Below are 26,812 nucleotides of genomic sequence, written 5' to 3'. Positions count from 1 at the left end.
GGTTCACCCCCCCTTTGCTCTCTCCCCCCTCCCCACCTTGTTTTGAGGCAAGGGTTTTCTCGCTTCTGATCCAGTCTGTTTGTCTCCCGTCCCACCATGGGAGCATTGTGATTACAGATGCAAACCATGCCATTCAGCTTTTTTATATGGGCTCTGAGGGCTGAACTTAGACCATCAAGCTTGCATGGCAAGTGCGTTCTACCTCCCGAGCCATCTCTCTGGCCCCATTTTCTGCTTTCCATTTCTCCTTAAGGAGATTGGTCCAAACTGGAGTAAGGGAGCTAAACACTTTGTGAACATGGTCTCCATCCCTACAAACCTACACATAATGTATCACCCTTTACTGGGAAAGATAAAAGAGCCTCGTTGTGTTCCCTAGACCCATGATGTCTGCCACCCTCTTCAGCTCTGCCTGCTCCTCAACGATCATCACAGGTGGGCTTGCTGTCTGCTGATGTCCCCGCTGGGAGGAGGGGGCTAGGAGGGCCATGGGACCAGCACCTGAGCATCAAGAGGCCACTCCCCCAAACCAGGTGCCTGCAATTCTGCCCTACCCAGAGGCTCTGAGAAGGGTTAGAGCAGTGGTTCTCAACCTGTAGGTCATGACCCCTATGAGGGTCACCGAAGGCCACTGGAAAATACAGAGATTTATATCACAATTCACAACAGTAGCAACATTACAATTATGAAGTAGTAATGAAATAATTTTATGGTTGGGGGTCAGCACAACATGAGGAACTGCATTAGGGAAGTTGAGAGCCACTGGGCTAGAAGATTTAGGAAGGGAAGGATTAGGGGAGGGGACTCTGCCCTCACAGTCATGGAGGCGCTCTCCTGCATGCTGGGGAGGTATAGCCGATCCTCCAGAGTGGCTGTCAGGTAACCCCGCACCTGTGCAAGGGTTCTGATGTGGCCTCAGTCTTGCCTGGCTGGTGTTGATGGGCAATCCATTCAACCCCTCTGACATTGTTTCCTCATCTGTGGGTCAGGACATGAACCCAGCTACTCGATTACATCACGGGTCTGCTGTGAAGCTACCCTGAGCTCTCTCTGTGACAGCGCTTCCTAGACAGACTGTGTCTGCCCCACTCAGATGTGAGGATGTCATTAATCATCTGGCTAGCCTGGGCACGCCAACCCTAGAGACTGACAAGGGCAAGATGGGGACAGTTGTAGACTGTACTGTCACTAAGGGCTACAGGCTCTTCTATCTGAAGCACAGAGGTCCCAGAGCACAAGGTGCCTGCCAGGTCCCAAGGAATCCTGACTCCATCAGCTCTTGACTCAGCGGGCAATGAAGCCCAATGCATGTCCTTCCTTGGTTACAGGGTAGCTAGAATAATCCTAAGTGACCATGGGCAGTGTTTTTCAACCTGCAGGCCGAGACCCCTTTGAGGTCAAAGACAAAGGTGTTTATGACTCATAGCAGTAGCAAAATTTTACTTATGAAGTAGCAATGCAAATAATGTTATGGTTGGGGTCACCATAACATGGGGAGCGGTATTAAAGGGTCCCAGTGTTAGGAAGGTTGAGAACCACTGCCTTAGAGGAGGTCTTGGAGCTCAGCACACATCTGCCCCTGAGAGAGGGAATAGCCAGAACAGAATCTAGTGTGAACCACAGAACAGATTCCCCGGGGACTTCCACTAAACTCTAGATGCTCCAACTCTTGGTCATATGAGTCTGCTCACAGTCCTATAGTGGGGACAGGAAAAGGAGTCCCTGGAAAGCTCCCTGGGAGATTCTGGTGAGCTGAGGCCACCATCTGGTTTAGCCCATTTCTAGTGTTACACACTGACTTGAGTCACACAACCAGTTAACGGCAGAGTGAGATGTGGAATTCCCAAGGGCAGCACCCACATCTATTCCAGCTCCTCGCTAGCCTCCTGAGAACATTCCTGGACCTGGGGGTACGGGGGAAAGGTACCCCCTTACTGGGCTCAGAGTTCCTTCCTTCCTGGGGTCTTGTGGTAAAACCTGGCTCTAAGAGCCACTGCAGGAACAGGGGAGCAGGTGAGAGGCCCAGCGGGACTATGTACCCTGCAGGGGGAAACCTCAGCTTCACAGAGCAGGAGGGAGCCAGGCCAGCCACTCACCTCTAGTGAGGCTGGGAAGCTACGCGTGGCCTAGCTGCTCTTTCCCACACCACTGCTGCTTTGCTGGGTTCCCAGAGCCTCCTGGCCACCATTCTTCCCTCTGTACACCAAGGGGGGTGGTAAAGAATGGGGTGGGGGAAAGACACAATGGCTTCTGAAAACATCTTGCTAGGTAACTCAGACTAGCATCAAACTTGTGGTCTTCCCGCTCCATTCTCCTGAGTGCTGGGGTCACAAGCCTGCACCATCCACCTGGCTTCCCCTGCCTTGATACCCCGTGGCTGCGGAGCTGCCCAGCCTGAGGGGAGATGTCAGACACACACTGGTGACAGCCATTAGCCCTAGCTTTTGTCTGCCACAAATGATCCATGGATTTCCACAACAGTCCCAGGGGCTCCCGTGAGCCAGGGAAGGCTAGAGTCCACGCCGGAGCTGGTGGCTGATTTAGTGCTGGAATCCAAGAGTCACTGAGTGCTGACTCTGGGCCTGTGGAGTGGTCACTTCTTGTCCTGAAGAAGACTACCCCAACTGGAAAATGTAAATGTTGGGGTATAAATAACACACGCAAACGCAACACTAGTTTCTGTGGAGTAGGGAGAAGCCAAGGGTACTCAACCAAATTTTAAACTTTAAAAGTACTTTAGGACAAAGACTTAAAAGGGTGTGTGCATTCATGACATTTTATTATCCCTGGAAATTTTCTGCACGATAAAGGAGTTTATTTCTTCCAGCCAAGAAATATAAAGATAGAGGGAGCAACCAGCAGTGATGGGTGGCTAGGATTCAGGGTACTACCAGGCAGCTCAAGTTTGGGCTCCAGGAGGGCAGGGCGGTGTGAGGCAGGCAGAGCTGCTGTGTGAGCCATGAAGACACTCCAAGTGGCTTCCAGGAAGTGGCTGTGTGCTGACACGCATGTGGACCGAGCAGTCTGGTTGGCTGCCTCTCAACACTGGTGTTTCCTAGAGCTTTCCATTGGCAAATGCAGCCTCCTGGAACTGAGGGACGAAGGTTTTAAAATAAGCCCTGGTGGGAAAGTGGGGAGAAAAAAAACTGTGGTTAGCATAAACAGCCTGGAAAAAAAAAAGCAACTCAGAGTTTTCGACCTAACTCAGAACAGTTGTTATTTATTGTTCATACGTCCTGGGTTGGACTCTCCTCTCCAAGGCAAAGCCCTCTGGATTGTTCCAAGGGAGGTACATGCAGTTCACTCCTGTGCTATCTCTTAGGATATTCAATGAGCCTGTATGTTGACCTTCCCGCCTGCCAGTGTTAATAGACACTCACCCCGAATCTACTGCCCTTTCCTAGGAGAAAGACGGGGTTTGATAGGTAGGATAGAGAGCCACAGTTTTGACACCCAGTCATTTCCATGATCGAAGATACCATCAGGGTCATATTCTCCTAAGTTGGATTTGTGACTTCATAAACATAAAAGTCTAATAAGGATTCCTAAATGAGTAATGGTTTGTATTTATTTCCAAAACACAAGTGCAGTCTAGTTTCCTGGCTGAGTTCTGGGAGAACTTTCTAAAGACAGGCAGGATCTGGGAGAGAACATATGGTCTTCTGGATACCTGATTTTTTTCCCATTTAGACAAGGTATTACTCTGAAGTCAAACTAGCCTGGCCCTTACTACATAGCTGAGGCAAGCCCAGAACTCACTAGGTACCCCAGGCTGGCCTCTAACTCCAATAATCCTCCTGTCTCAGTGTACTCAGTGCTGGGATTACAGATATGAGCCACCATGGTTGACCCAGACACCCAGATTTCTACTCTGCTGAGGGAAAGCCATGTCCCACCTCAGGAGACAGAATGTACTGAGCCTATTCTGTGCCAGCTCAGAGTGACCCAGACGAGGAACCTGCCATGTAGGAGATCTCCATTTAGAGGAGGATGCAGCCACAGAATCAAATCTGAGGTGGGTGATGGTTACATCTCGGGTGGCACTGTGGACCCTACCAGGAAGTTGTTGAAAGGCTAGGGTGGGTGTTATTGGCAGAAGGAGAACTGGGAGGGGGGAGGGGAGGGGAGGGGTGTGAATGGACCTTTCATTACCCAGGCTTGCCTCCTGGTCCTTGACCCACTCCCATGTAATCTGTCACCCTTGGGCATCCCAAGGAGGCTCACCCAGTAATGCCGCTTTCCCAGAAGAGCAGCAAGTAGAAGGAGCCCTCAAGAATTGCTGCCATCCACACAGCCCAGCTTATTAAAGACCGCGTTCTAGTAAGCCTGGCTTCTAGGCTCCAGCTCTTGGGTGAGGGGAGCCAGGTTAGGCGTGGAGGAGCGGCTGAGAGCAGAAGTGCACCTGCCTGAGTACTGAGGGCAGGACAGCAGAGCCCCCCCTGAGAGCACGGGGAGCTAAGGTCAGCGCCGCACAGGTCCTGGGACATGGCACAGAGTGTCACTCTGGGCACAGAAATCCCTTTGCACTGGGACCTTGGTGTGTCCTGTGCTGCCTGGCCCTTTCAGTGCCCACACAGCACCTCTGCAGCGTTGGAAGCTAGTGTCCTCTCTCTGCATAGTTCTGTGACTTTAGGCCTCTTAGATCTCCCACATCTCTACCCCAGACACAACTTGTCTTGGAGCTCGCCTTCCCCTGCTCGCCATTCTCCTCAGGTAGAGCAAGTTCATGGTTGTTTGAAGGCTTGCATCACTGGTAGTACTCTCTAGCCTGGTCCCCGCCCTTTGTCCCTCCCAAATTTCCAGTCCCACAGTCCCAACCACCTGCAGTACATTCTGACCTAGAAGATACTCTGACCAATTTGCACTTCTGTAACAGAGCTTTTAGTTTCTATGGCTCCCTAAATCCTTGCAGGGAATCCACCCTCGACTCTCTGTTTTTGGTGACACTACTGTTCTAACCTTGCTACCTTTCAACAAAATTGCTGCAGGAGCCCACTTTCCTTGGGACACAAGTCACTCATGCCTTTCTGTTGCAGAGAGATGGTGCCTCATCGAGACCTTGATGTTCTCCAAACTCTTGCCCTGTCTCCCAGTGGTTCTCACTATCTGGCTTCTACTAGTTTTGTTTTTTTTAAACAAATGCATTCTTCAGTGTTTTGAGGTATGTATTTTTTTGAAAAGTAAGGAAAACAAAGGACCCCCTCCTCAGAAAAAGTGCGGGTACACCTTTCCATTCCTATTACATGCACCTTATGCAATATGGGCGCCACAGGTGCCCCTAAGCCCACCCAAGTCTACGTACCCGCCCTGTCCTCTACCACTGGGCTCCCTCCACCCCTCACGCCATCCCCATCCTTATTCCCATCTAGTCAGAAGTTCTTCCTTTCCAAGTCTCTTGGCCACCACGACAGGTGATCCTCTTCTGCACACAGACATTTCTTACAATTGCAGGGCATTGGTCCCCAGATTCACACATCCTGACAAGCCACATTGCTATCCCCTGTGAAATGGGGCTTGGGTTACTATCTGTTAAAGGTGGGTGAGACAACAATACTCCACCAATAAATATATATAGAGAAAACTGGTCCATTCGTAAAATTCCATCTGTACCCACAACCAGAGAGGAAGACAGATCAAGCACCACTGTGACTAAATCACTGCCATTCTCTGATACTGATTTTAAAGCACTGTGCACAGCTGCATCAGACCAAACACCCTTTTAAAAATTATTCATTTATTTATATTTTATGTGTATTGGTGTTGAGCCTTGGGTGTAGGGGTCCCCTGGAACTGGAATTACAGACAGTTGTGAATTGCTAAGACTGCTAGGAATTGAACCTGTGTCCTCTGGAAGAGCAGTCAGTGCTCTTAACCACTGGGCCATCTCTCCAGTCCCAGACCAAACAGTGTTAACACATAAGGAAAGACTGTGATGTGGCCGGAGGGGTCTCTCACCCCAAACAAAGCTGTAAGGACCAAGAGAAGCCCTGACACGAGGCTCACAAAGGACAGTGTGGCAACCTTGGCTGCCAGCCAGACACGATGGGTGTTCATTCCTTACATGTTCCAGTGGTTTCTATTTTCCCAACAGTCTAGATGTGTAGCTGGGGAGAGCTGACTCCTTTAATCTGAAGACCAGAGTGGACAGGCTGCCACCAGCCTCTGCAGGCCTTGCTTCAAGGTCTCTGTGGACAGGGCCACTCCGGCTGTGGTTAGGCTCCATCAGGACACCACCATGCCTGTGCGTAGACCATGAAGGCTGCTCCAGGCAGTGGCCTGCACCTGGCAGCTGGAGTTCCAAGGAGACCCCTCCCATCCCTCCCAGGACCAGAGTCTCACAGGTTCTGGAGCTGCTCAGCGGCCCAGTTTAGTGTCTCCTGGGGACACTCCTGCAGAAGGGGCTGCAAGGTAAGGACAAAGGTCCTTACTGCAGGGAGCATGATTGACAGGCAAGCTCTGTCCTTTGCAGAAAATTCTCATGTTTCCTGTGTGTCCCGGGCTTTCCCTGCCAGGGCAAACTGTGCCTCCAAGGGGGAAGTGTGGCGAGGGCTATTTAAAGGCATGATGCTACCAGCTGTTTGTAGCGATCGCTTCTCAGCTTGGATCCTCATTAAATCAGTTAAGGGAGGGGAAGCGGGTGCAGGAGGGGAAATGACAACTGGCGCCCACCCATTTATAGATGTTTCTAGAGCACTGTTTTCAATTATTCCACTTTTTATCAGAGAAAACGAAGAGCTGCCCAGGGCGCAGCATGCTAATGGCAGTAGGTATCTACATCTGTTACAAAAGCAGAGTGTCCAGGAAGCTTCCCAAGTGTGTGATTGGTGGGAAAGGTTCCTTGCCTCAGCAAGGGGCAGGAGTGGGGGCAGGAGACAGATGTCTGGCATCGGCCAAGTTCCTCACTATACTCACGCTAGAAGTCTTAGCTTCAGACCAATTGAGAGTCCACTGTTTTAGGGTAAAATATGGTTTGGACACTCTTGTCTGATTGACGCCCCATTTGTTCAGGGTTTCAGAAAACCCAAGAATCCCGGAAAACAGCAGAGAAGGGATCCCGGGCTGTGGCTAGGCCAGTTGTGCGTAGATCTGGGCAGGGAGCCAGGAGATGCAGCTTAGCAGCCCTCCTTCTCTTGGCCTTGGACCCAGGGCTGATGCACTTCTCACCGGATGCAGTTCTCTGCTCCACACAGCCGAGAGCTTGGCCTGATGCTGACTGAGGCACGCGGTTGCAGGCTGTGGATGACAGGCCAGGCAGAGTACGTTCTGAAGTCGGTCCGGTCAGACCTCAGCTTCAGGCTGTTCATATGCCTTACTAGCTGGATCCCTTGGGCAAATGACATTAGCTTTGGCTTCTTCATCTACAATATGGGAATGATTAGGTGGCTACCTTAAAAGGCTCTTAAATGAGATGGTCCAAGTAAGCACTTGACATAGTAAGTGGCCTAACAGATGATCAATGATGCCAACTGTTACCACGGGGACCAAGCTGGGTCTAAGCAGTGAGGAGAGGTTCACAGATTCCAGGAACGGCCATAAGCGTTGTGTGGGGATGTGAAAGGGGGGGGGGGGGGGGTGCCTTCTATCGGGAGAGGGACACAGGTCTGACGGTCCCTGTTCTCACTTCATCTTCCCTGGACTCTTGACTGAGCCGTCACCTTTTCCATATGTCATACAGAGCTGGCAGCCAGGACATGGCTATTCTTACACGAGCCTGCAGCCATGGTCATCAGGACAGAATACATCTGTCCTGTTTGGTGGTATCTGAGGGTGAGCTCTACACAGTCAAAGTTACCACTAGGTCCTCATTCATTTCCAAACCTGCTGGGTTTGTTACTTTGGGTGTTTTTTATTTTTTTTCTGGTCATGAAGGAGGGTGCAGCTCATGACAAGGGAGGGTTTAAGAGTCATATGACTAGCTGCTCTAGACAAGGGCAGAGTTATTTGGTCTGATCCTCAGACAGATCTTTTTATTTTGCAAAAGCCTAAACATTTGCCTCCTTCCAAAACAGGACTTGGATTAAAAAGCGCTTTTCCTTGGGCAACTGTAAGATGAGACCCGTGATGTTTTGTTTGAGCCAGGCCAGCGTGGTGGTGGGCTGGGGTACGGTGGGCTGGGAGAAGTGGTTCAGAGACATGGCCCTCGAGGCCAGCAAGTCCAGAACACATAAATCATGCCATAGGTCATTTCTGAAAACAGGCAAGTTCTAAACACCTAATCATCTCACTGTCTTTTCCAGTTTTGTTCTGCAGCTGTGACTTCAACTGGCACATGTTTTTCATCAGTCATATGAAAACCGATTATGGTATGAAAATCAAAGCAGTCCTGTAAATAGTGTAAGACAAGTCCCGCTAATCATGCCTCGTGGTCTTTGGTCTTGCCTTGTCCTCACTGTCCTGGACCGCCCCTGTAAATACTGACTCATTCGGGGTTCTTGCTTCATGTCAAAAGGCCAGGCTTATAATAGATCTCTACAAAGGAACCTGGTTCCATTTTGATGCCCTTTACTCCCAACCTCCAAAGCCCAGGTGGCAACTGCCCATCTAACTCTGGGTACCGTGGTAAATCAGTGACTGCCAGTAGGAGTCTGCCTGGCTGTTTCACCCTGGGTGATGGTGGCCTGGCCCCTGGTATGGGGTTTAGGAACATACATGTGTTTGTAATGGTTCATGGGCAACCTTGCTATACATGCCACCTCTTGTTTGTTTCTGGGGTGGGGTTTGGGGTGGGGGTGTCTAAGTTTATAAAAAAAACGAGGAATTAGCACACTGTATATATCAAGCTGAGAACAATGTCACACACTGACACTTTAGGCACAGGCTCCTGTCCTCAGCTGGACCCGTCTTCCTTAGACTGAATTTTATGATGCTGTGTGCACCAGTCTCAGACCAGCATGGCCTGGCTTGGTTGGGGATGTTTAGACTTGTGTCTAGACTGTGTGTTAGGTGGCTAGCCTCCTCACCTATGAGAAGGCTGAGGTTGTGGTCTTGGCATTGCTAAACTCAATCAACAGCTGTTGGAGAAGGACTTCAGAGCCCACTTCTACACATCAAAGTATTGGGATAGAATCTGGTTCCTGCCAAATCATAGGGTATTTAAAATTCTAAAGTGGTCAGGATTACCCAGTGGATCTTTGCCCTTCTGAAGTCCTCCAAGAGGGTCTTCCAGAACCTGGTGATGGGGGATGTCCTACAGAACTTCTGCCTACAACTTGGCCACTTCCTTTGGAGTCAGGGCAGCTTGTAGCCAGTTGCTCCAATTGTTGGGGCCAGTATTGACTCCCCAGGATGCAAGCATCTCTGGCTCCCTCCCCATGTCCTAGTGCAGTGCGTGAGAAGGTAGAGGAGGAGAGCACAGGGCCAGGTGGCCAAAGGAGAGGGAGGAGAGGATGTCCGGAGGCCTCGAGCCTCCTCGGCCACAGGGCTGGCCTGCTCTGTCGGGCTTCCATCTCAGAGCGAATGCCTCTATCACATGCCAACCAGTTTCCCACACCCCTTGGAGGGCAGATCCCAGCTCATACGCGTCCATCATTGCATCCCCAGCTTCACACGGAGTGTGCTGCACACAGCAGCTTTACATGGATTCCTCAGACATGGGGAGTGCTTTAGAACAACATAATCTTATAACAGAATGTTCACAGTTGTCACAGGGAACGTGAACAGGGGGCAGATTGGGTTGCAATGGCCCCTTACTATGATGCAGAATCATGGTATGTCCACAGAGGCTTTCTCTGTGAGCCCCTGTAAAGCTGAGATTAGCATGGCCTATCCCTAGTGTCTGGTGCCTGTCTTCTCCAGACCCCATTACAGGTGAATCCCAACCTGGAGCATAAACTAATGGAATCTACTCTGAGGGTGCCTGGCAGTTTAGGAGCTGGCAAGCAAGTCATCTCGTATGTTTCCTCTCTGGCCACTGTTGGATACCTCATGGCCCACTGCTGAAAGGGTAGTGTGCTCATCGGCCACTGAGAGGGACTGGGATGGCCTGGGTGAGTTGCAGCAGCAGTAGGTGTTGGGAACTGGGGAATGGGGTGCTGCTAGGGGCTTGGAGGCCAAGCAGAGGCCAGCCCCGTGTTCATCTGGTCTCACTCATCTCCTTCTGCCTGTTATGCTCACACAGGAGAGCCTCCAGTTACTCTGCCCAGGGCAAGCAGGAGCCTAGCAGAGGCCAGGATGTGATGGTAATGTGAAGGCTCATGGAGGATGCAGGGATCTGGCCGTAGCCCTGGTCACAAGGACGGGTAGGAATGACACTCATCAGCTTACCCGCTAGAGGAACCGGCCGCCTATCTGATGGTGGTGGTCACCTTCATGGTTACAGATGGTCTTCCACTGCTTAGTAAGCAAAAGGGAAAAACCAAAGGATGACACCCAGAGAGGAAGTACTCAGGCTGCCAGCAAGGCTGACCACAGGGAATGTGGGGTCCGGGTTCTAACACAAAGAGCTGGTGCCTCAGGGTTTCCATACAGCATCTCTGGGCATTAGCCTAGACTCAGGGAAAGAACCAAGATCATAGGACATCAAACTTTCAGAAGCTTAAAACAATCATCTCCCTGTTGGGAAAAACTTCTTGGGTGGGTGGGTGGGGGGCTATGATGTATTTCTTACCAGGTAGTAAATATGGCCTTTGGGGGTGAATGCTAGACTTCAGTGTCTGGGGCTGCAGCTCATGACCTCCCCAGCTCCTGGAGAAACACCTGTTGGCTTGTGGGCACAGCTTTTGGGCACACAGTGCTCTGAGCCTTTGCCCTCTAGGCTAGGTATACACAGGTGGCTCTTGTGGCAGACTGAGGCCTTCTACGGCCTTTCCACTCGTGGCAGGTGACTGGAGAGGTCAATGAGCCAGCAGAGGAGGGGCACCCGCTCTGTCCCCTCAGGGCTCACTTCACTCCACAGCTCAGGATCCTGCTGCGCCCTCTGGGCATGTGCTCTCGCTTCTCTGTGGCCTCTGGGGTCAGCCACAGACAAGGAAGGGAGGGAAGGGCATATGTACAGTGTAGGCAGATGAGGTGACATGGGCTCATTCGAATAGTGGGCCCATCCAGTGGGTCATGACCAGTATTAAAATAAGTAAAAACAGATTGTGGATTGTGGTTAAAAAAACAAAAACAAAAACAAAAACTGAGAAGCCAGAAGTATAAGGGAAGGAAGGAACCTGCTATATGTGAGACGCCATGCTGCTTGTATTCATCTATGTTGTTTTCCACTGACTGCTAATGGCCCCACTATTACGCTGGTGTCTTTACTTTGACCAACAAGAAGCCAATGATGCAGAGATGCCCAGTGGCTTTTCTAGGGTCACACACTACCAGGAGGAGGTTGTGCTATTAGGAAATTCAGGGCTGCTGACTCCAAAGAATACATTCTTTCCTTTTCACCCTGATGCAATTTCCAGCAGAGTGAATGCTAGACATCACAGTGAGAAATGGGCTCAATCCCTTGTTCTACCAAAAAGAAAAAGTCTTTTGCCTCCTTATCTACAGGGGAGTAAGACATAACATAGCTTGATTTTGCACCCCCACCCCCGCCCCACCAAATATCATTTTAGCTCAATGTTCTTCTCATCCACTAAAACTTATTAGAATAGCCAGCTACCCCGTGATGGACAAGTGTCACTGCTCCTGCATTTATTCTGTAGATGCTCAAATGGCCCTCCATCTTGCAGTGTCTAGAGGTACAGCTGGTACCCAATAGTTCAGTAGGACTGTGATTGTGATAACAAGGAACAAAAGACATGAACCTGACCTTGCTTGCCCATTGGGTTCCTTGAAGTTTAGTTTACCTTAGTGGAACCTAAGGCTTGTCTGCAAGGAAGGAAAGGGACTCCAAGAAAGGTATATGTAGTTCACCCAGCTGGCACCATAAATGAGTCCCAGAAGAAGAAAGCGTACCCAGAAGCTGTCTTTACCACAGATGTCATCCAAAGCTTCTTTGATCCAAACACAATGGAGGTGTGGCCTGAGACTGGGGGTGCCCGACAGAGCCCAGCTGTTTTGTACTTGCTGTGCGACCTTGGATAAGCCACCTTACCTCTCTGGGCCCCAGAAGCCTCATGTGTAAAATGAAGGGATGGTTTCTAAGGCAACCGCTAGGTCAAGTATATTATTATCTGTCACTGTTTGTTATTACTATTGCTTCAGTGTCAACCCACCCACGTTAGTCATAGGTAGTTTCTCAAGTGGGAAGCAGTGATTTAATAAATGACTTCTCCCTGTGCTTCGCTAGAGGGGTTCCCTCCAAGTCTTAATAAGCATCATCAGAGGCACTGCCTATGTCTGAGGCATCTACACAGCCCCTCTGTATCTCCAGATCTGACCCAGGGTTCTCAGAATGATGGACAATATCCATCCTGGCCCTCTTCCTTCCATCTTTCACGTGAACAGACAGCCGGACATGCACACACTCATGGCCTAGTGCTAGCTGGGTCCTGCGGGGGCAAAGCAACGCTTGTGTGCAGGGCCCTGGCCCTCAGGGAGCACATGGTCAGAAAGCTGTATGCTAGCCCTGGGAGGAGCTTGGTGCTTTGCTTTTGCCATGGGTCAAGTCCTCCTTGGCTCTCTCGTTCACTGCCAGTGAGAAAACTGTCTTTTGTGTTCAGATCTATGCCAGGGAATTATGTAGCAGGCCAGACGTCTAGCATCTTTAATAACAATAATAATAATAATTTGCATTTATACAAGGCCTTTCATCGGGGATCTTAAAGTGTATCACAAACAATAATTAATTTAGTTTGCAAGTCTGGGAGCCAGCTAGGTAGAAGCCCCTTTATTTCACAGGTCCAGGATACGTTGCTGCACCCTGAAGCATGTTGGGAGGCCCTTTTGCCTCTTGGAAATCCAACCCCTTCTCTCTTGAGGCCTGGGTTAATATCGGGCTCTGCATCAGAGTTTCCTGTGTCAACCATTCCCCAGCTGTCCTGCCTTGGCTAACTGCTGAACACCAATTTGGTGCTGGAGAAACACAGCACTGAGAGAGATCTGAGCAGGCTGTCTGAGGCAGGGCTTGTCCTGATGGCACTTGTGAGAGGTGACACTCTTAGGTGCTTTTTGGGACAGGGAGCTCAATACTTGCATAGAAGTTGCCCATTTTTGGGGTAAGCCCTAGCCTGAGCTTTGTGGGTCATGCAGACAGTGGTTGGGTGGCCAGAGGCTGTGCCAGCTGAGCTGGGTCCTACCTCCACGAGTGTTATGGGGTATCTCCTAAGTGTTTCTGGCTTTGGTTTGCCAAGTTATTGATGCATCTCTTTGGACTACTTTGCTCTATCTCTGGGAGGTTGACACAGAAATGCTGATTGACTACTGACAGAATGGATGTTCTTTCTTCTTAAGGATCTATTCTTTTTCTACTTTAGTGCTGGAGACCCACCCAACAGCTTGATACACACTGAGCAAGAGCTCTACCACTGAGTTAAATCCCTTGTCCACGCATAGGGCTATTCTTGTTAAGGTTCCAAATTTTAATTCATTATTTTCTATGTATGGGTATTTTGCTTGCATTTTTGTCTGTGAACTACATGCATAACTGGTGGCATACAGAATACATACAGAAGAGGGCACTGGGTCCCCTTCAACTGGAGTTATCGATGGTTGTGAGCCATAATGTGGTTCTGGGAATCTGACCTGGGTCTTCAGGAGGAGTAGCTGGTGCTCTTAACTGCTGAACCATCTTTCTTCCTTTTCCCACAATTTTTGAGACAGGGTTTCATTATGCAGTGAATTCACTATTTAAACTACGTTGGCCCTTGAGATCACAGGGATCCAACTGTCTCTGCTGCACAAGTGCTGGGATTCAAGATGTGTGCCACCACACCCTGCCCTGGTTCTGTTCTTAACTCTATGCAAGAACAGTCAATTTCTATGACTAGTTTCTGTAGAAGATCCTGACAAATAATAATCTCTAAGATTTCTTGGTGGTTTGTTTTGTTCTGCTCCCCTCTCATTTCGCCCTCCTCCACTTTGTTGGAATACATGCTTGGTATTAAACTTAAGAAAAGGATGTATCATAGTGAGCTGGCAACCAACAGAAAGACAAGAGAGTCCAAGACCTTCTTGGCCTGGGAGTCGGAGGCCAGGAGGCACTGGACCTGCGTGAGAGGCAGAAGGGTACATGGAATCCTTCGCAAGATCGGTTTTCAAGAAGCTAGCTCTCCTGAAGACTAGACCTCCTCTCTCAAGCGACTTCTGGATCCCTGACGCTCTGTTTACTGCCTGAGAGGGTACCCCCATCCCTCCCAAGAGTCCCTTGTTTGAGTTAGCTCTTTCTCACAGTAGCTTACCATGGAAGGAATTTTGAGCATGAATCCAATGCTGTTTTCCTAAAAACTGCACCCCTTTAATAGGATGTGTGGCTTGTGGAGGCACAGCCACCTTCTGCTTTGGCTTCATGTGATTTCCTAGAGCCTGGTCTAGAACTGGAGGATCATTCTGGCCTTGACTTGGCCTGGGCCATTCGCTGGGAGAAGTCTGGGAGAGGACAAAGGGACTGCGGATGGAGCTTCCTGGTTATTCTAACCCAGGAAAACAGCCTGCACTGTGCTGCTGTGAGGAAAGAGCCTGAGTGCCATTAGCATCAGAACTAAACCCAGGTACACACTCATCGCCTGCTCTGTGTCTGGGGAAGTCCTTGGGTTTCGCTGCTTTGGGTGATATAATCACATTGCCAGACACTGGAAGTACTCAAGCACACTTGGTTTTCTTTCTCCCCTCACTACTCTGTTATCTGAATCTCTCTCTCTCTCTCTCTCTCTCTCTCTCTCTCTCTCTCTCTCTCTCTCTCTCTGTATGTGTCTGTGTCTGTGTGTGAGTTCATGTATATGTATGTGTGTGTGAGTTCATGTATATGTATGTGTGTGTGTGTGTGAGTGTGTGTGTGAGTTCATGTATATGTATGTGTGCCTGTGTCTGAAGGGCTAGTGGTCAACTTCAGTGTTGCTCTTCAGGAGTTGTCCACCTTGTCTCTTGAGACAGGGTGTCTCACTGGTGCCTGAGGACTGTCACTAGGCTCTGATCACTGGCCAGTGAGTCCCAGGGATCCCTGTCTCTGCCTCTCCATTCCTGGGATTTTGAGTGTGCAACACCGTGCTTGGCTTTTTACATGACTGGGTGCGAAGCCTCGAACTCAGATCCTCATGCTTGCATGGCAAGAACTTTACTGACTGAGTCATCTCCTTCCTTGGAAAACTCCCAGAGAGATCTGCACCCACTCTCTAACTAATGCCTGGCACCATGTAAGTTTCCAGTGTTTGCTGGTTAAGTGAATAAACTAACTTGGCACTTGGTATTTTGCAATTTATAATGTGCTCTTAAAAATAACTTCTTTGTAATCCAAATAACAGAATGTAAAGAATAGATCCTGCTACTCTATAATAAATAGATCCTGTTATATTCTACTCCACAATAACCACAAACGGGCTTTCAGTGAGGCCGGAACTGGCCCAATGTCAGACAGGGACCTGTATGTAACCAAGTAGTCTGTCAAGAGAACACTACTAGCCTGGGAGGGTCTTTGGTGCCTTCTGTGGCCAATGGAGCTCAGGCATGGGACAGAAAGAACATGGCCTGAGGTGTACCATGTTCTATGTGATAGGACCCTTGAATGATGCCTCAGCCCCGTGTCCAGCCATCACATCCTACTTGGGCAACATCAGGAGCCTGGTGGCTGGCAGCAGTGCACTTATAACCTCAGGCCCTGGGTACAGGCACAGGTCACATGCTACCATACATGGCCAGCCCAATACCGACTCATTTGCCCACGATGCTATTGTCCCATGTGGTAGATGGTACTGATGTGCACATCTGCCCTTCATCCCCACAACTCCATCTTCAGAATGAGGCCACCAAAAGGGAAGATCCATAGGACACGGCTGTTCCTTAGTGGGGTACGTACTGTGCTCTACATATTAGGGGGTTCAAGACAATGATGAATGACATTCCCTCTCTCCCCACAGTCTTTTCAAACTGAGAACAAAGACAGGAAACTGTAGGCACCTAGCCTTTCTTCTAGCCTCTGAACTCTGGGAGCCCATGTCAGATTCAGGCTGAGAAGAGGAATATGGATATCTTTCAAAAGTTCATTCACATGCCTGGCCCAATGATGATTCCCAGCATGACCCGAGGAATGGAATCAGGTCTGACCACAATGCAGGATCCACAGGGAGCTCATCACAGCCTTCTGCAAACAGTTCTGGCAGCATGCTGTGTGGGGTGGCTTGTGTCCCAGTGGAATGCCATCGCTGTACCACTGGACAGCATGTAACCCAATGCCTCAGGAATGAGGTCAGTCCCCCATGAGGTCCATCTACCCTGAACCTCTGAGCACATTTCTTGGTGCTGCTAATGTGCTGCTTTTCACTGTGCTAATGTGCTGCTGGGCTACTTTTTGGGTCAGAAGTTGGCAAGCAAGGGCCAACATGAGGCCCTGCACTAACGAGGGCTGAACGAGAGAACCATGTCTCTGTTCCTAGGCACAGAGCATCCAACCTCCATTCCTGAACCTGGGAGCCATGTCTTATTGCAGTCTTGCTTTGGGGTGGGGTGGGGGGCAGTAATGAAAGGGTGTTACCAGTGACCAGCCCTGTTTGCTGTGATCTCAAAGGCAAGGCCACCTACTAGCAAGCGAGGGTCATATTGTAGGACTCTAGACACACTGGGTGGGTGTCAGGAGCTGCTGATGCATCTGGGGCACAGCAGCTGGTGCCACAGTGGCAGCATATTGATGGGGGCTTCCTTTTGTATATGTTTCTCTTATTGGTTGATGAATAAAATGCTGTTTGGCCAATGGCCAATGAAGCAGGAAGACAGGAGGGACTAGAAGAGGAGGAGAATTCTGAGAAAGGTAGGCAGGAGAGCCCTCCAGAGACAGTCACCATGTAAGTAACCAGAGGAGAAGCAGGTCTAGGTGTTCTCTGGTAAGCCAAGACCATGTGGAAATACATAGATTAATAAAAATGGGTTAATAATTAAGACAGAGATAGTCAATAAGAAGCCCAAGCCACTGGCCAACAGTTTCTAATTGATATAAATTGTGTGTTTTGGGGGCTCGAGGACTGCAGGAGCAGGCGGGACTACTACAACAGCATGTGGGAGCCGTGCAAAGCCTGGACTAAGCTGCTAAGCTGTGTGTTCATCCAGAGCTACAGGACTAGAGGAAGGGACATCTTTATTCCAAGTCACCAGTGAAACTGTACCAACCAAAGGGGCAGAGGCAGCCTTTCCTGTCCGCACAAAGCTTCCTTGTGGACCAAAGTGGTCCTGAGAGGACCGTTTTGGTTTGGGTCATTAGAGAGCTGGTAGACAACAGAGACACAAGAAGTAAATTCATGGAGAAATAATTCTATAAATCACAACCTTGTTCGGCTTGGCTTTGAGTGGGAAAAGGTGACAAAGATTAAGTGTTTCCTAGATCACATTTTAGAGGCCCCCTTTGCCCCTTTGCTGGCTTTCTTATCATAGTTCACCAATCACCCAGCCACCTTTGGCCATGTGCCCCATCCCACTGCTCAGACTGGGAGACAAGGCAAATCCAGACAGAGCAGGGGTGGGAGAGGGTTGGGCAGGCATCTGGGTTCTTGAAGACAGCATGTGGTTCTCTTACCCACCATGTTTACCAAGCGGATGAGTCACCACTCAAATCAGCATTCCCTTCCATGTGGGTACAAATGGGTGTCCCACCTTGAACCAAGCTACTGAATACAGTCAGTCCCATGTGGCCAAGGAAGGCCCCCCCATCCCCTACCCCACCTATAACTAGTCGACACCATGGGTACCAGAGCCAGCAGACCAATGAACAAATAAATACAGATGTACAGCAAAATAAACTCTGCAAAAACACAACACAGTAAGCTCCCCGCCCTTTGTGCAGTCCACAGTGCCAGAGCATGTCCTGTATTCCAACTATGGGCATAGGAAAGAGACCCTTTTCCTAGTCAGCTCTTTCTTGATCACTTTGGGGGCCAGAGTCCTTGTTAGAATTCAGACCTCCTCCAGTTTAAAGGTCAGCACATATTCTGTGAAAAGTTAGACACTAAATATTTTCAGTTTATAGTTGATATACTCGGTCACAATCAAATCTGCCGTGTACTGATCACGGCTTTAGACAAGATGTAAATGGATGGGGTAGCTTGTTCCAATAAAACTTTATTCATGAAAACAGGTGCTGGCAGTGAGGGCCTCTGACTGTCCACCAAGAGAAGTGAAGCGACGCCTTCAGGGAATTATGTGGCTGTCCAAGACTGAATTTTTGCAAGGCTTTGTGTGGGAAACAGAGCAGGTCCACGAGTTGCCAAAGTTGAAGGGAAAATGGCCACTTGGATAATTGGAGATTTTAAGTAAGACTTTTACCCTATCAGAAGGGACCAACCACAGAGTGGAAAATCACATATAAACCTCTCTGTGTGGCTACAGTCTGTCTAAGCTGGGGTGGCGGCTTGGCCTGCACTGATGGGAGCAGGGGCTATGGCTTTCCTAGTGCAAGCTGCTCGTGGTAGCTTCTCAGTGAGGCCCAGACACAGTCTTAGAGTGTCACAGGAGAAGGGCTAGGAAAAGAGGCCAAAAGGAACTGGAAACTGCTGGCACCTGTCTGTGAACAATATGAGAAGAAAGCAGCAAATTCATTTTTTCCAGTCAGCAGTTAGTCCAGCATCTAGCTCAGAACGGTCAGAAAGGACAAGCCCTCTTGTCCAGGCTGAGAACAGGTTGTTTTGGCTGTCAAGCATTTTCAAAACAAGTTTTCTTGGTCTCATGACAGGTTGAGGCAAGAACAAGAAAATGAAAAGAGCGGAGGATCCCATGACCATGCTCTGGGCTTCCACGTGGGCTGGCTCTGCCTGCACGGTCAAGTTTGCTTTCAGAACATTCAGATAAAACTGGTCTTAGGGCTAATACCACCTTGCCAGTGACACCATTTAATGCAGTGATTCCTCTAAGAAGCCTCTGGCAGCTGGATAACCACTCTAGTCTGGGAGGACTAAGAGGTCGCAGTCACTCTTAAACCCACGGGTACGAGTCTGCTCAAACCCACGCCCTGCTTTGCTTTAACTCTCTCTCTTCATGCTACATAGACAGTCTTCCCTGAAACTGAGGTTACAAACTGTCTTCTCTAAGGTGGATTTTTCCAGCCCAACCACAGAACACTTGGTCAGGGTGGGGCAGAGAATGCAGCAAGGAGGCATGAATGGGGCAGGCCAGGGTCAGCCCTGGTCTTAGGAAATGCCACCACTTCCCACCAGTATGGTCTGTCGGGGCTTAACAACTGCCTTAGGAGAGAGATGCAAACGTATAGCTGAGTGTGGTGTCTCAAAGGACAGCCAGCGAGTGCACCAGACAGAGCCTGGGGACGGCTTATCACTCAATCCACAGGAACCACTCAGAAACAAGGATGCTGGGAATTCTCAGCTCCCCTGAATAATCACTAAGGGCCCCAAACAGAAAACAGGAGAGCTGTGGGACATGGCAGAGCACTTCCTTCTGAATCAATTGTCTCAGAGTCCTGGGGCAGGCCTCAGTGAGTCCATTAGCATCACCCTTTGAGGGTGGGGCCTGTCTCGAGTCCAGGAAGAGGGGTTCACTCCACACTGAGGTTGCCTCTTATTCTGTGAGATGTTATTAGTCCACAGAGGCTGCACATTCTACAAATGGTCTGCAGAATGTTCTGAAAAGAAAAATCTTTCACCAGACTTTCCCGCTAGAGGCAAAGGTCTGAACTGTGTTTAAGTCCATGGAGAGCTAGGAGAGATGTGCAGACCAGCCTCCTGCCTCACACCCATCCCTACTCCCACACAGTGGGGACCATCAGCACAGCCTGTCCCTGCCACGGTCCTCAGGGTGGAGCTTTTATTACCTGAGAGACAAGAAGAGTAAATCCTGCGTTTAGATGCAGCAGATTCCTCTGGCTGGCTTATACTGCCTGGACTGTGCACCCACACAGGAGGCCCCAGGACATTCAAATTTCAGATAAACAACATTTGGCCCTTTAGTGTAGATGTGTCCTGCAGGGGAGGTACTTTATGAACATACTTGTGGCTTATCCAAGCTTTACTGACACTGTCTTTTGAACTGCTCTATCTGGTAACTGTTTCTGTGAGAATGTGTATGTGGGAGTCTCTCTCTCTCTCTCTCTCTCTCTCTCTCTCTCTCTCTGTTGCATGTGTTGTCTAGAGGACAACCTTGGGTGCCATTTCTCAGATGCTGCCCACTTTTTGTCTTTTTTTTTCTTTTTGAGACAGGGTCTCTCATTGGTCATGGAGGCTAGGCTGACCAGCCAACAAGTCTCAGGATCTACATGTCTCGGGCTCTCTATCACTACAAGCATGTGCACTGTGTCTGGCTTTTTAGATGTAGGTTCTGGGGAATCAAACTTAAGTAACTTCCAAAGCTGGCACTTTGCCAACTGGCCATCTCTCCAGTTCTCTGCTTGGCATTTGTAACACTAGAGATCCAGAGTAGGTTTGGAAAGCTCTAGGCTGGCAATGAAAGGGCCAAAGGGTTCCTTTATTGGGTTCTCGAGTTAGAGCTTGACATGAAGACATGATGCTCTCACTACCTTTATCACCATTTCCAAGGCTGTGAAGGACCTAGTAGGATTTACTTATCTACATTAAGGTAGGCCTATGGACTAGTATGGAAGCTTCTCGGGAACACCTCATTGCAAACAGAAAAAGGATCAAATGCCTCAGTGTGGCACTTAATAACAGCAGCTACTATTAACCAACACTTCTCCAGGCACTATAATCACCTCCCCATCAACACTGATTTCCAACTCATACACTGTATATTGAACAGGTAATTCCTTAGAAGGACTTAGTGTAGGAGAGGAATCTCCACTAGCGACTGGCCGCAGTAGCTGGGGTTCTTTGGAATATGGCTATATGGGCGCTGAGTTGTACCCAGAGAGCAGCACACTGCATGTGATGTGACGTGTGTGTGTGTGTGTGTGTGTGTGTGTGTGTATTCATGCGCATGCAGGAGTATCCAGGGTTCTGCATGTGTTCTGTATGTAGTGACTTCTTATGTATTTGCTGAATGGATTTGGCAACCCTTAACATAACAGCCACGCCCCATTTCTCTCTGTTGGGCATCCTAGCACTGACCTTCCACAGGACACAAAACAATGAATTACCCTTTTTTTCCCCTCAGAAGTGACTTTGGTCCTAGGTGACCTAAGTACCTCTTGACCTGACTTCTGCTTTTCTGCCTTCCATTTTCCACTGGGCATGAGTAAGTGTCTGTCTGGAAGATAGGAGTCACTGGAATTTTCTGTCCATGTCTCACTGTTTGGAGGTCACTGTGAAGGGCCATGCTGCTTTTCGGCCTGTTCCACTGTAGTGCCCCTTACTCTTCTCTCATTTATAAACCCCAGTAAGAAGTTTAGCTATGTGGCAGATATTTTACCTTTTCTTAAAAGTCTTTTAGATTCTCAGAAAGTGACTTCTGCTCAAGAATATTCTGGGTTCACCCTGTGGACATAAAGGCCTTCAGTCTCCTGGGTGAGCTGTGAAGCAGAAGGTTCTGTCAAGCCACTCCACAGCTGGGTAGGTGGGGACTCACGTGAGCTTCCTCACTTCAGCCCCTGACTCTAATATGCTGCTCTCCTCAGGGAGGGGAAAGCCAGGAGGTCAGACACACAGCACTCTAACCTTTGTACTGTGCATCTTAACCAAATTCTTCCTCAAGACCCAAAATCGATGCACTGATTGCCAACTCTACACGAGTAATTTCATTTCATTGTCACCATGATGGATAAAGTTTTGCATATTTCTAGTTGGCTATACTGGCTGGCTTTCAAAGTTGTTTTTTTTTTTTCCTGTTCCCCCTGCCCTGAACCTGGCCTCACTGTCACATTTACCTCCTTACATGGTCACCCAACCTAGCCCTGCTGTTGGCTATGGATTTTTGCGGGTCTCTGAAAAAAGACTAGAGACCTACCTACCTTGTCACTCTTTTTGCTTCTTTCTACCAGCTCTGCTTCAGCAGGCATGAGTCTAGTTCATTTTCAACAGTGGTCCTTGCGTTGAATGATCTGATGACAGGCAAGAGGGATCTTGCTCCCACAGAAGCAAGTCCTCTGCTTGTCACCATGATCTGCACGGTAGGAATGGTCCTAATTATTCTCTGATCATAATCCTTTCATGCTTCCTCCCCGCCCCTCTTTTCTTTCTAGAATCCCTGCCCTAATGAGAGGTGATAGAAACAAGAGTCTTGGCTTTCTTGCCTTGGCTGGACTCCACATCACACATGACAGCCCGGAGCAGCCCTGGTGGCACCTGTCAGAAACCAAGGCCCACATCTGAACAGTCAAACCTAATTCCCAGGAAGCTGTTTCAACTTGACATCTGAAAATGTACTGCAACTAGAATTATTTTACAGGGCGTGTGTTCAGGGCATATGTGTGCACATTCCACAGCTGAAGTGTTCTATAAATATCAGATGCAGGCTGTACAAACGGCGTCACGTACACAGTGTCCTTAATTCTGTTTAGTGAGGTTTCAATTTGTGTCTGACCTCTAGTAACAGGGATGGATTGTTTTCAATATGGATAAAAAAAAAACGGTGGCAAGCAATCTTAAACATACTTTTCACTTCAAATTCCCACAAATCTATCACAGTTCAGTGGTAACAGGTAGGTACTCGCCTACCTGTGCTTTCAGATGAGGGTACCAAGGCCCAGAAAAATGACATGCCCTTCCCAAGATCACACAGAAAATTAAAAATGGTACCTGGATGAGAGCCAGATCTCCTAGCTCACAGCCATTATTCTTTGAGTTTTCTTTGTTTTCCTAGATATGTCTTCTTCCAGCGGTTCAAAGGGAACTCTGATGTTATTAATAAATATACATTCCACTTCAGTGTGTTATTAAAAACCTCAAACCAGAACCTCTCAACCTTTTCCTTTCTGTGTATTTTTCCAAGTAAGAAAATATTTGATTATAACTCACAAATAATCGGGAAGCCTTACCTAGTGATGGGAAACACTTTCCCACAGCAGGGAGGGGGTGGTATGATTAGAACTCATGCCCAAGTACTCAGTAGTCCTCACCTATGGAGTAACAAGTGTCTTTCTCTGGCAAAGACGTGGCAATCCCTCAGACCCTCCATTCCCCAGCTCTCTCCTGACAAGGCCAACTTAGGCCAGCTTCTTCTTCTTTTTTTAAAATGACATTTTGTTCTTTTAATATTTATGATCTTTTTTCAAAAATTGGGAGTGTTTCTTTTAAATTAGAAACACTTATTTTACATATCAATCCCAGTTTCCTCCCATCCTTCCATGCCCTCCACGACCCCCCCATCCTATCCCATCCCTCTTCTGCTCCCCAGGGAGGGTGAGGCCTTCCATGGGGATCGCCAAAGTCTGTCACATCATTTGGAGCAGGGCTTAGGCCCTCCCCCATGTGTCTAGGCTGAGAGAGTATCCCTCTATGGGGGAAATGGGTTCCCGAAGTCCATTCATACACTAGAGATATGTTCCACTACCAGAGGCCTCATAGACTGCCCAGGCCTCCTAACTGACACCCATGTTCAGGGTGCCTAGTTCAGTCCTTTGCTGGTTTCCCAGATCTCAGTTTGGGGTCCATGAGCTCCCACTTGTTCAGGTCAGCCGTTTCTGTGGGTTTCCCCAGCCTGGTCTTGACCCCTTTGCTCATCACTCCTCTGGTCAATTTCTTTTGGCTTGTGCAACTGATGTTGAAACTTAAGCCCAAACTCTGTTTTCCACTGAGAAAGCAGAGGGGTCAGAGAGCTCAAAACCAGCCCTCTGTGGGGGCAGAAAGAAGGACTGAGGAAAGATGGGTCAAGGGGTTCTGCTGAGGGGGTTTGCTCTGCTTGGCATTCCCAGGGAGAGGGGAGGCAGGGCAGGGCTGCAAATGCTGGTGCCTGGTACAGTCAGGGCTGTGCAGGCTCCCAGAGTGCTAAGAGGCTCCTTCTGGGATGGAGCTGTATACGCAGTGACTGATGGCCAGGCTTTTTAATGGAGCTTATCACATCACAGCAACAGATGTCAGGCTCTAATAAATAACACGCTCTCTCTGACCTACGCAATTTGGAGAGGATGCCTGTTGTCAGGCAGAACTGGATGCCTCCCATCCCTGTTGCTCCCTCTTCTGTCAGGAAAAACAAACCATGTCCCTTGAAGATACTCTTCAAACCAGCTCTTTGAGGAACCAACCGTTCCATGTTGTTTACTTTGCTTCTTTCTCTACAGCTTCTACATTTCTAAGCCCTGTGAAGGAAAGCACAGAGGGACACAGAAACTTGGTCACAGAGAAACCCAGGCCGGCAGGGATGGCGAGCCTTGGTGACCCAGGCAGGTCAGCTCACTAGTGCTGGGTCCTATAGTATCTTCTCAGGGTGCTCAGACAGCCCAAGGCTTGGAAAATTCCCTTTGCTCTCTCAAGGGGAGTTCAGTTGAAACAAGGTTGGGAGTTTTTAAAGGGAACTGGCCCTAGGAAACGGGACAAAGCAAGAGACAAAGAAAAAGTCCAAGAACCACTGCAGTGGCTGAGTTGCATGTTTGTCCCAAGGCCTGACCCCCATGGGCCCCTGGGACAGAGTTCCCTGGAGTTTATCCTGGGCTGCTTTGCCTTCAGTCAGTGATTTCTCTTACCCCTCTTTGCCCTTTGTCCCGTTTGTCCAGGGTACTTGGGATGTGATTGAGTGAAGCCTTTCAAATCTCCTACCTCCCTGATTGACCTTGCATCCTTAGATGTCAGGTGGGGGTTCCAGAAATACATACATGAAGAGAAATGATAGGATGAAGTAAGTCATGGGCCTGGAGACAGTTATCTGGTCCCCACCAGGGTTTTCCCTAAAACTGAGCCAAGTGTGGATGAAGAGGAAGAGAATCAGAGAGCTAGGATGTTCCCAAGTTGCCAGTTCATGAGGCAGGGGGTCTGGTGGGAACAGGGCGGACTATAGCTCAAGCTCACTAGAAACAAGGCATCAGAAGGAGGCCCAGGAGCTAACAACAGAGAGCCAAGGGGAGTGGTCCACTCCTGGGGAGATAAATACACAGAGGAGCTCACACTGGAACCACTTGGATGTCATGCCCTGGCCTCCAAAGAGTCTCAGGCACAGGCCTCCCACCACCATGCTGTGAAGACCCAGTTGGAATCAGGATTTCCACATCGTAGTTCAGAGTCCCAGGGGTCCCAGAACAACTTCAGGGGCCATGGAGAAGGCTGGAGATGGGGCTGCAAATTCTGATGCCACATCTATCTCCATCTCTTGAATCAAGAGGAGGCGATCTATATTTAGATGTTTTATTTAAAGGACCAATACTCATGAGACTGGATTAGAACATTTGTTAATAAGAACTTTGAGAAAAAACCCAATCAAACAATGCATAGTATGTTTGAGAATATTGAAGTAGTGACAATGAAAAGTCATTGAAATAATATATAATATACAATTAAAAAGAAATTTGCTAGAGACAAGTTATTCTGCACAGACAAATGATAGGAGTGTTTGCTGCAAAGATAACATATGGGAAGCCATGGACTGCTTTGGGATGGTAAAGAAAATCTCTTTATGGCCTTGAGGCAAGAGGGGAAATGGAAAATGGTCTGGGAGGCACATGATGAATTACTCCTGTGTGCCGTCTTAGGAGCACTTTTGAACTATCTTTAGTGATTCCTTTTATGCTATGGATTTCATGTGCAACAAACTGTCAAAGTGGGTGCTTTAGGGTTTAGTTCCATTCTAAGATCTTACTTGGGCCTCTGCTAGGACCAACCTGGTGCTGCACACAATGGAATTCATGAACAATCATGCCATCTAAGTGCAGACCTCGTTGACCAAACAGTACTATAAAAAGGTTGTCCACTCCAATCTTCTAGACAGGTATAAATTACCTACATGATACTAAGGTATCTTATTTTGCTTTTTTTTTGTCTTTTAAAATGTTATTTGTATACAGATTAAGCAACTAAAGGGTGAGATAAAACTGTAGGAGCCCCAAGCCTAAGGTTTTAGAGTCTCCGGTCAGGTCACTGGGGTTTGGATCTTTTTATTGTTGATGCCATTACCTTTTGATTTGAAAATCTTTGCTCTGTAAGGAAGCACACTGACAGTTAACATCTATGGCATGCTCACCCATGAGACATCCAATACGTTACCTTAAACAGTAGGTAGAATCCTATGATTCTATGCTCCCTGTAACATCTGAGATATTGAAAACAATGGGTTCCATTCCAGCAATTAGGTTTTCTTATATGGCACAGATGACTTTTCAAAAGGGAGATTAACTGACTCAGTGAAATAGGCCCTTTAAATCTAGGTGTGGAGGTCGAGGATACAAGTTAGAGACTGGAAATACCTGGAATATTTGATGTGCTACCGCAAGCTTAAAAATGGAGGGGCTATACGGCAGGGAATGAAGTCAGCTTCTAGTTACTGAGAGTGATCTCCAGCTGACATCTAATAAGGACATAGGAACCTGAGTCCAAATACCCCGGGGAACAGAACTCTGCCAACATCTAAATCAACTTAGAAAAGTATTAGCCTAAATCTTAGTTGCAGCTATCTAGACCCATGCATGGTATGTGGGTCTCCTAGCCCACCAAAACCGCAGAGTAAAAACCTGCAGTGCTTTATGATGGGAAGTTTGTGGTAATCAGTTAGACAGCAACACAGAGAACCATAAACCCTATGTGACATGCAGTGACTCTCTAAGCAAGTCTTTGCCAGTTTATAGACAAGGAGACAAAGACTAGGAGGATTATGCATATCCCCAAAGTTGCACAGCCAATGAATGGCAGAGACAGGTTTAAACCAGTTGCTAGGACTTCAGGGTCAGTGTCCTTAAACTGCCACACACATTTCCCGT

The 26,812-nt window shown here is 48.6% G+C and overlaps 1 protein-coding gene across 3 annotated transcripts in view; it reads right to left on the bottom strand.

The window, feature by feature from the left end:
- Window positions 1–2,762: 2,762 nt before the first annotated feature.
- The window catches only part of Babam2 (BRISC and BRCA1 A complex member 2), a 391,454-nt gene continuing 367,404 nt past the window's right edge, over window positions 2,763–26,812 (bottom strand). For 2 of the 3 annotated variants that reach the window (XM_040730653.1, XM_040730654.1), the window contains one exon: window positions 2,763–3,119. In XM_040730653.1, coding sequence (XP_040586587.1) covers window positions 3,056–3,119 — 64 coding nt within the window. In that variant the 3' untranslated portion in view covers window positions 2,763–3,055. 3 annotated transcript variants of the gene reach the window in all.

The sequence above is a fragment of the Mesocricetus auratus genome, unplaced genomic scaffold, assembly GCF_017639785.1.
Source record: "Mesocricetus auratus isolate SY011 unplaced genomic scaffold, BCM_Maur_2.0 Super-Scaffold_100024, whole genome shotgun sequence".
Classification (NCBI taxonomy): domain Eukaryota; kingdom Metazoa; phylum Chordata; class Mammalia; order Rodentia; family Cricetidae; genus Mesocricetus; species Mesocricetus auratus.
This window is presented reverse-complemented; position numbering and strand designations above follow the sequence as displayed.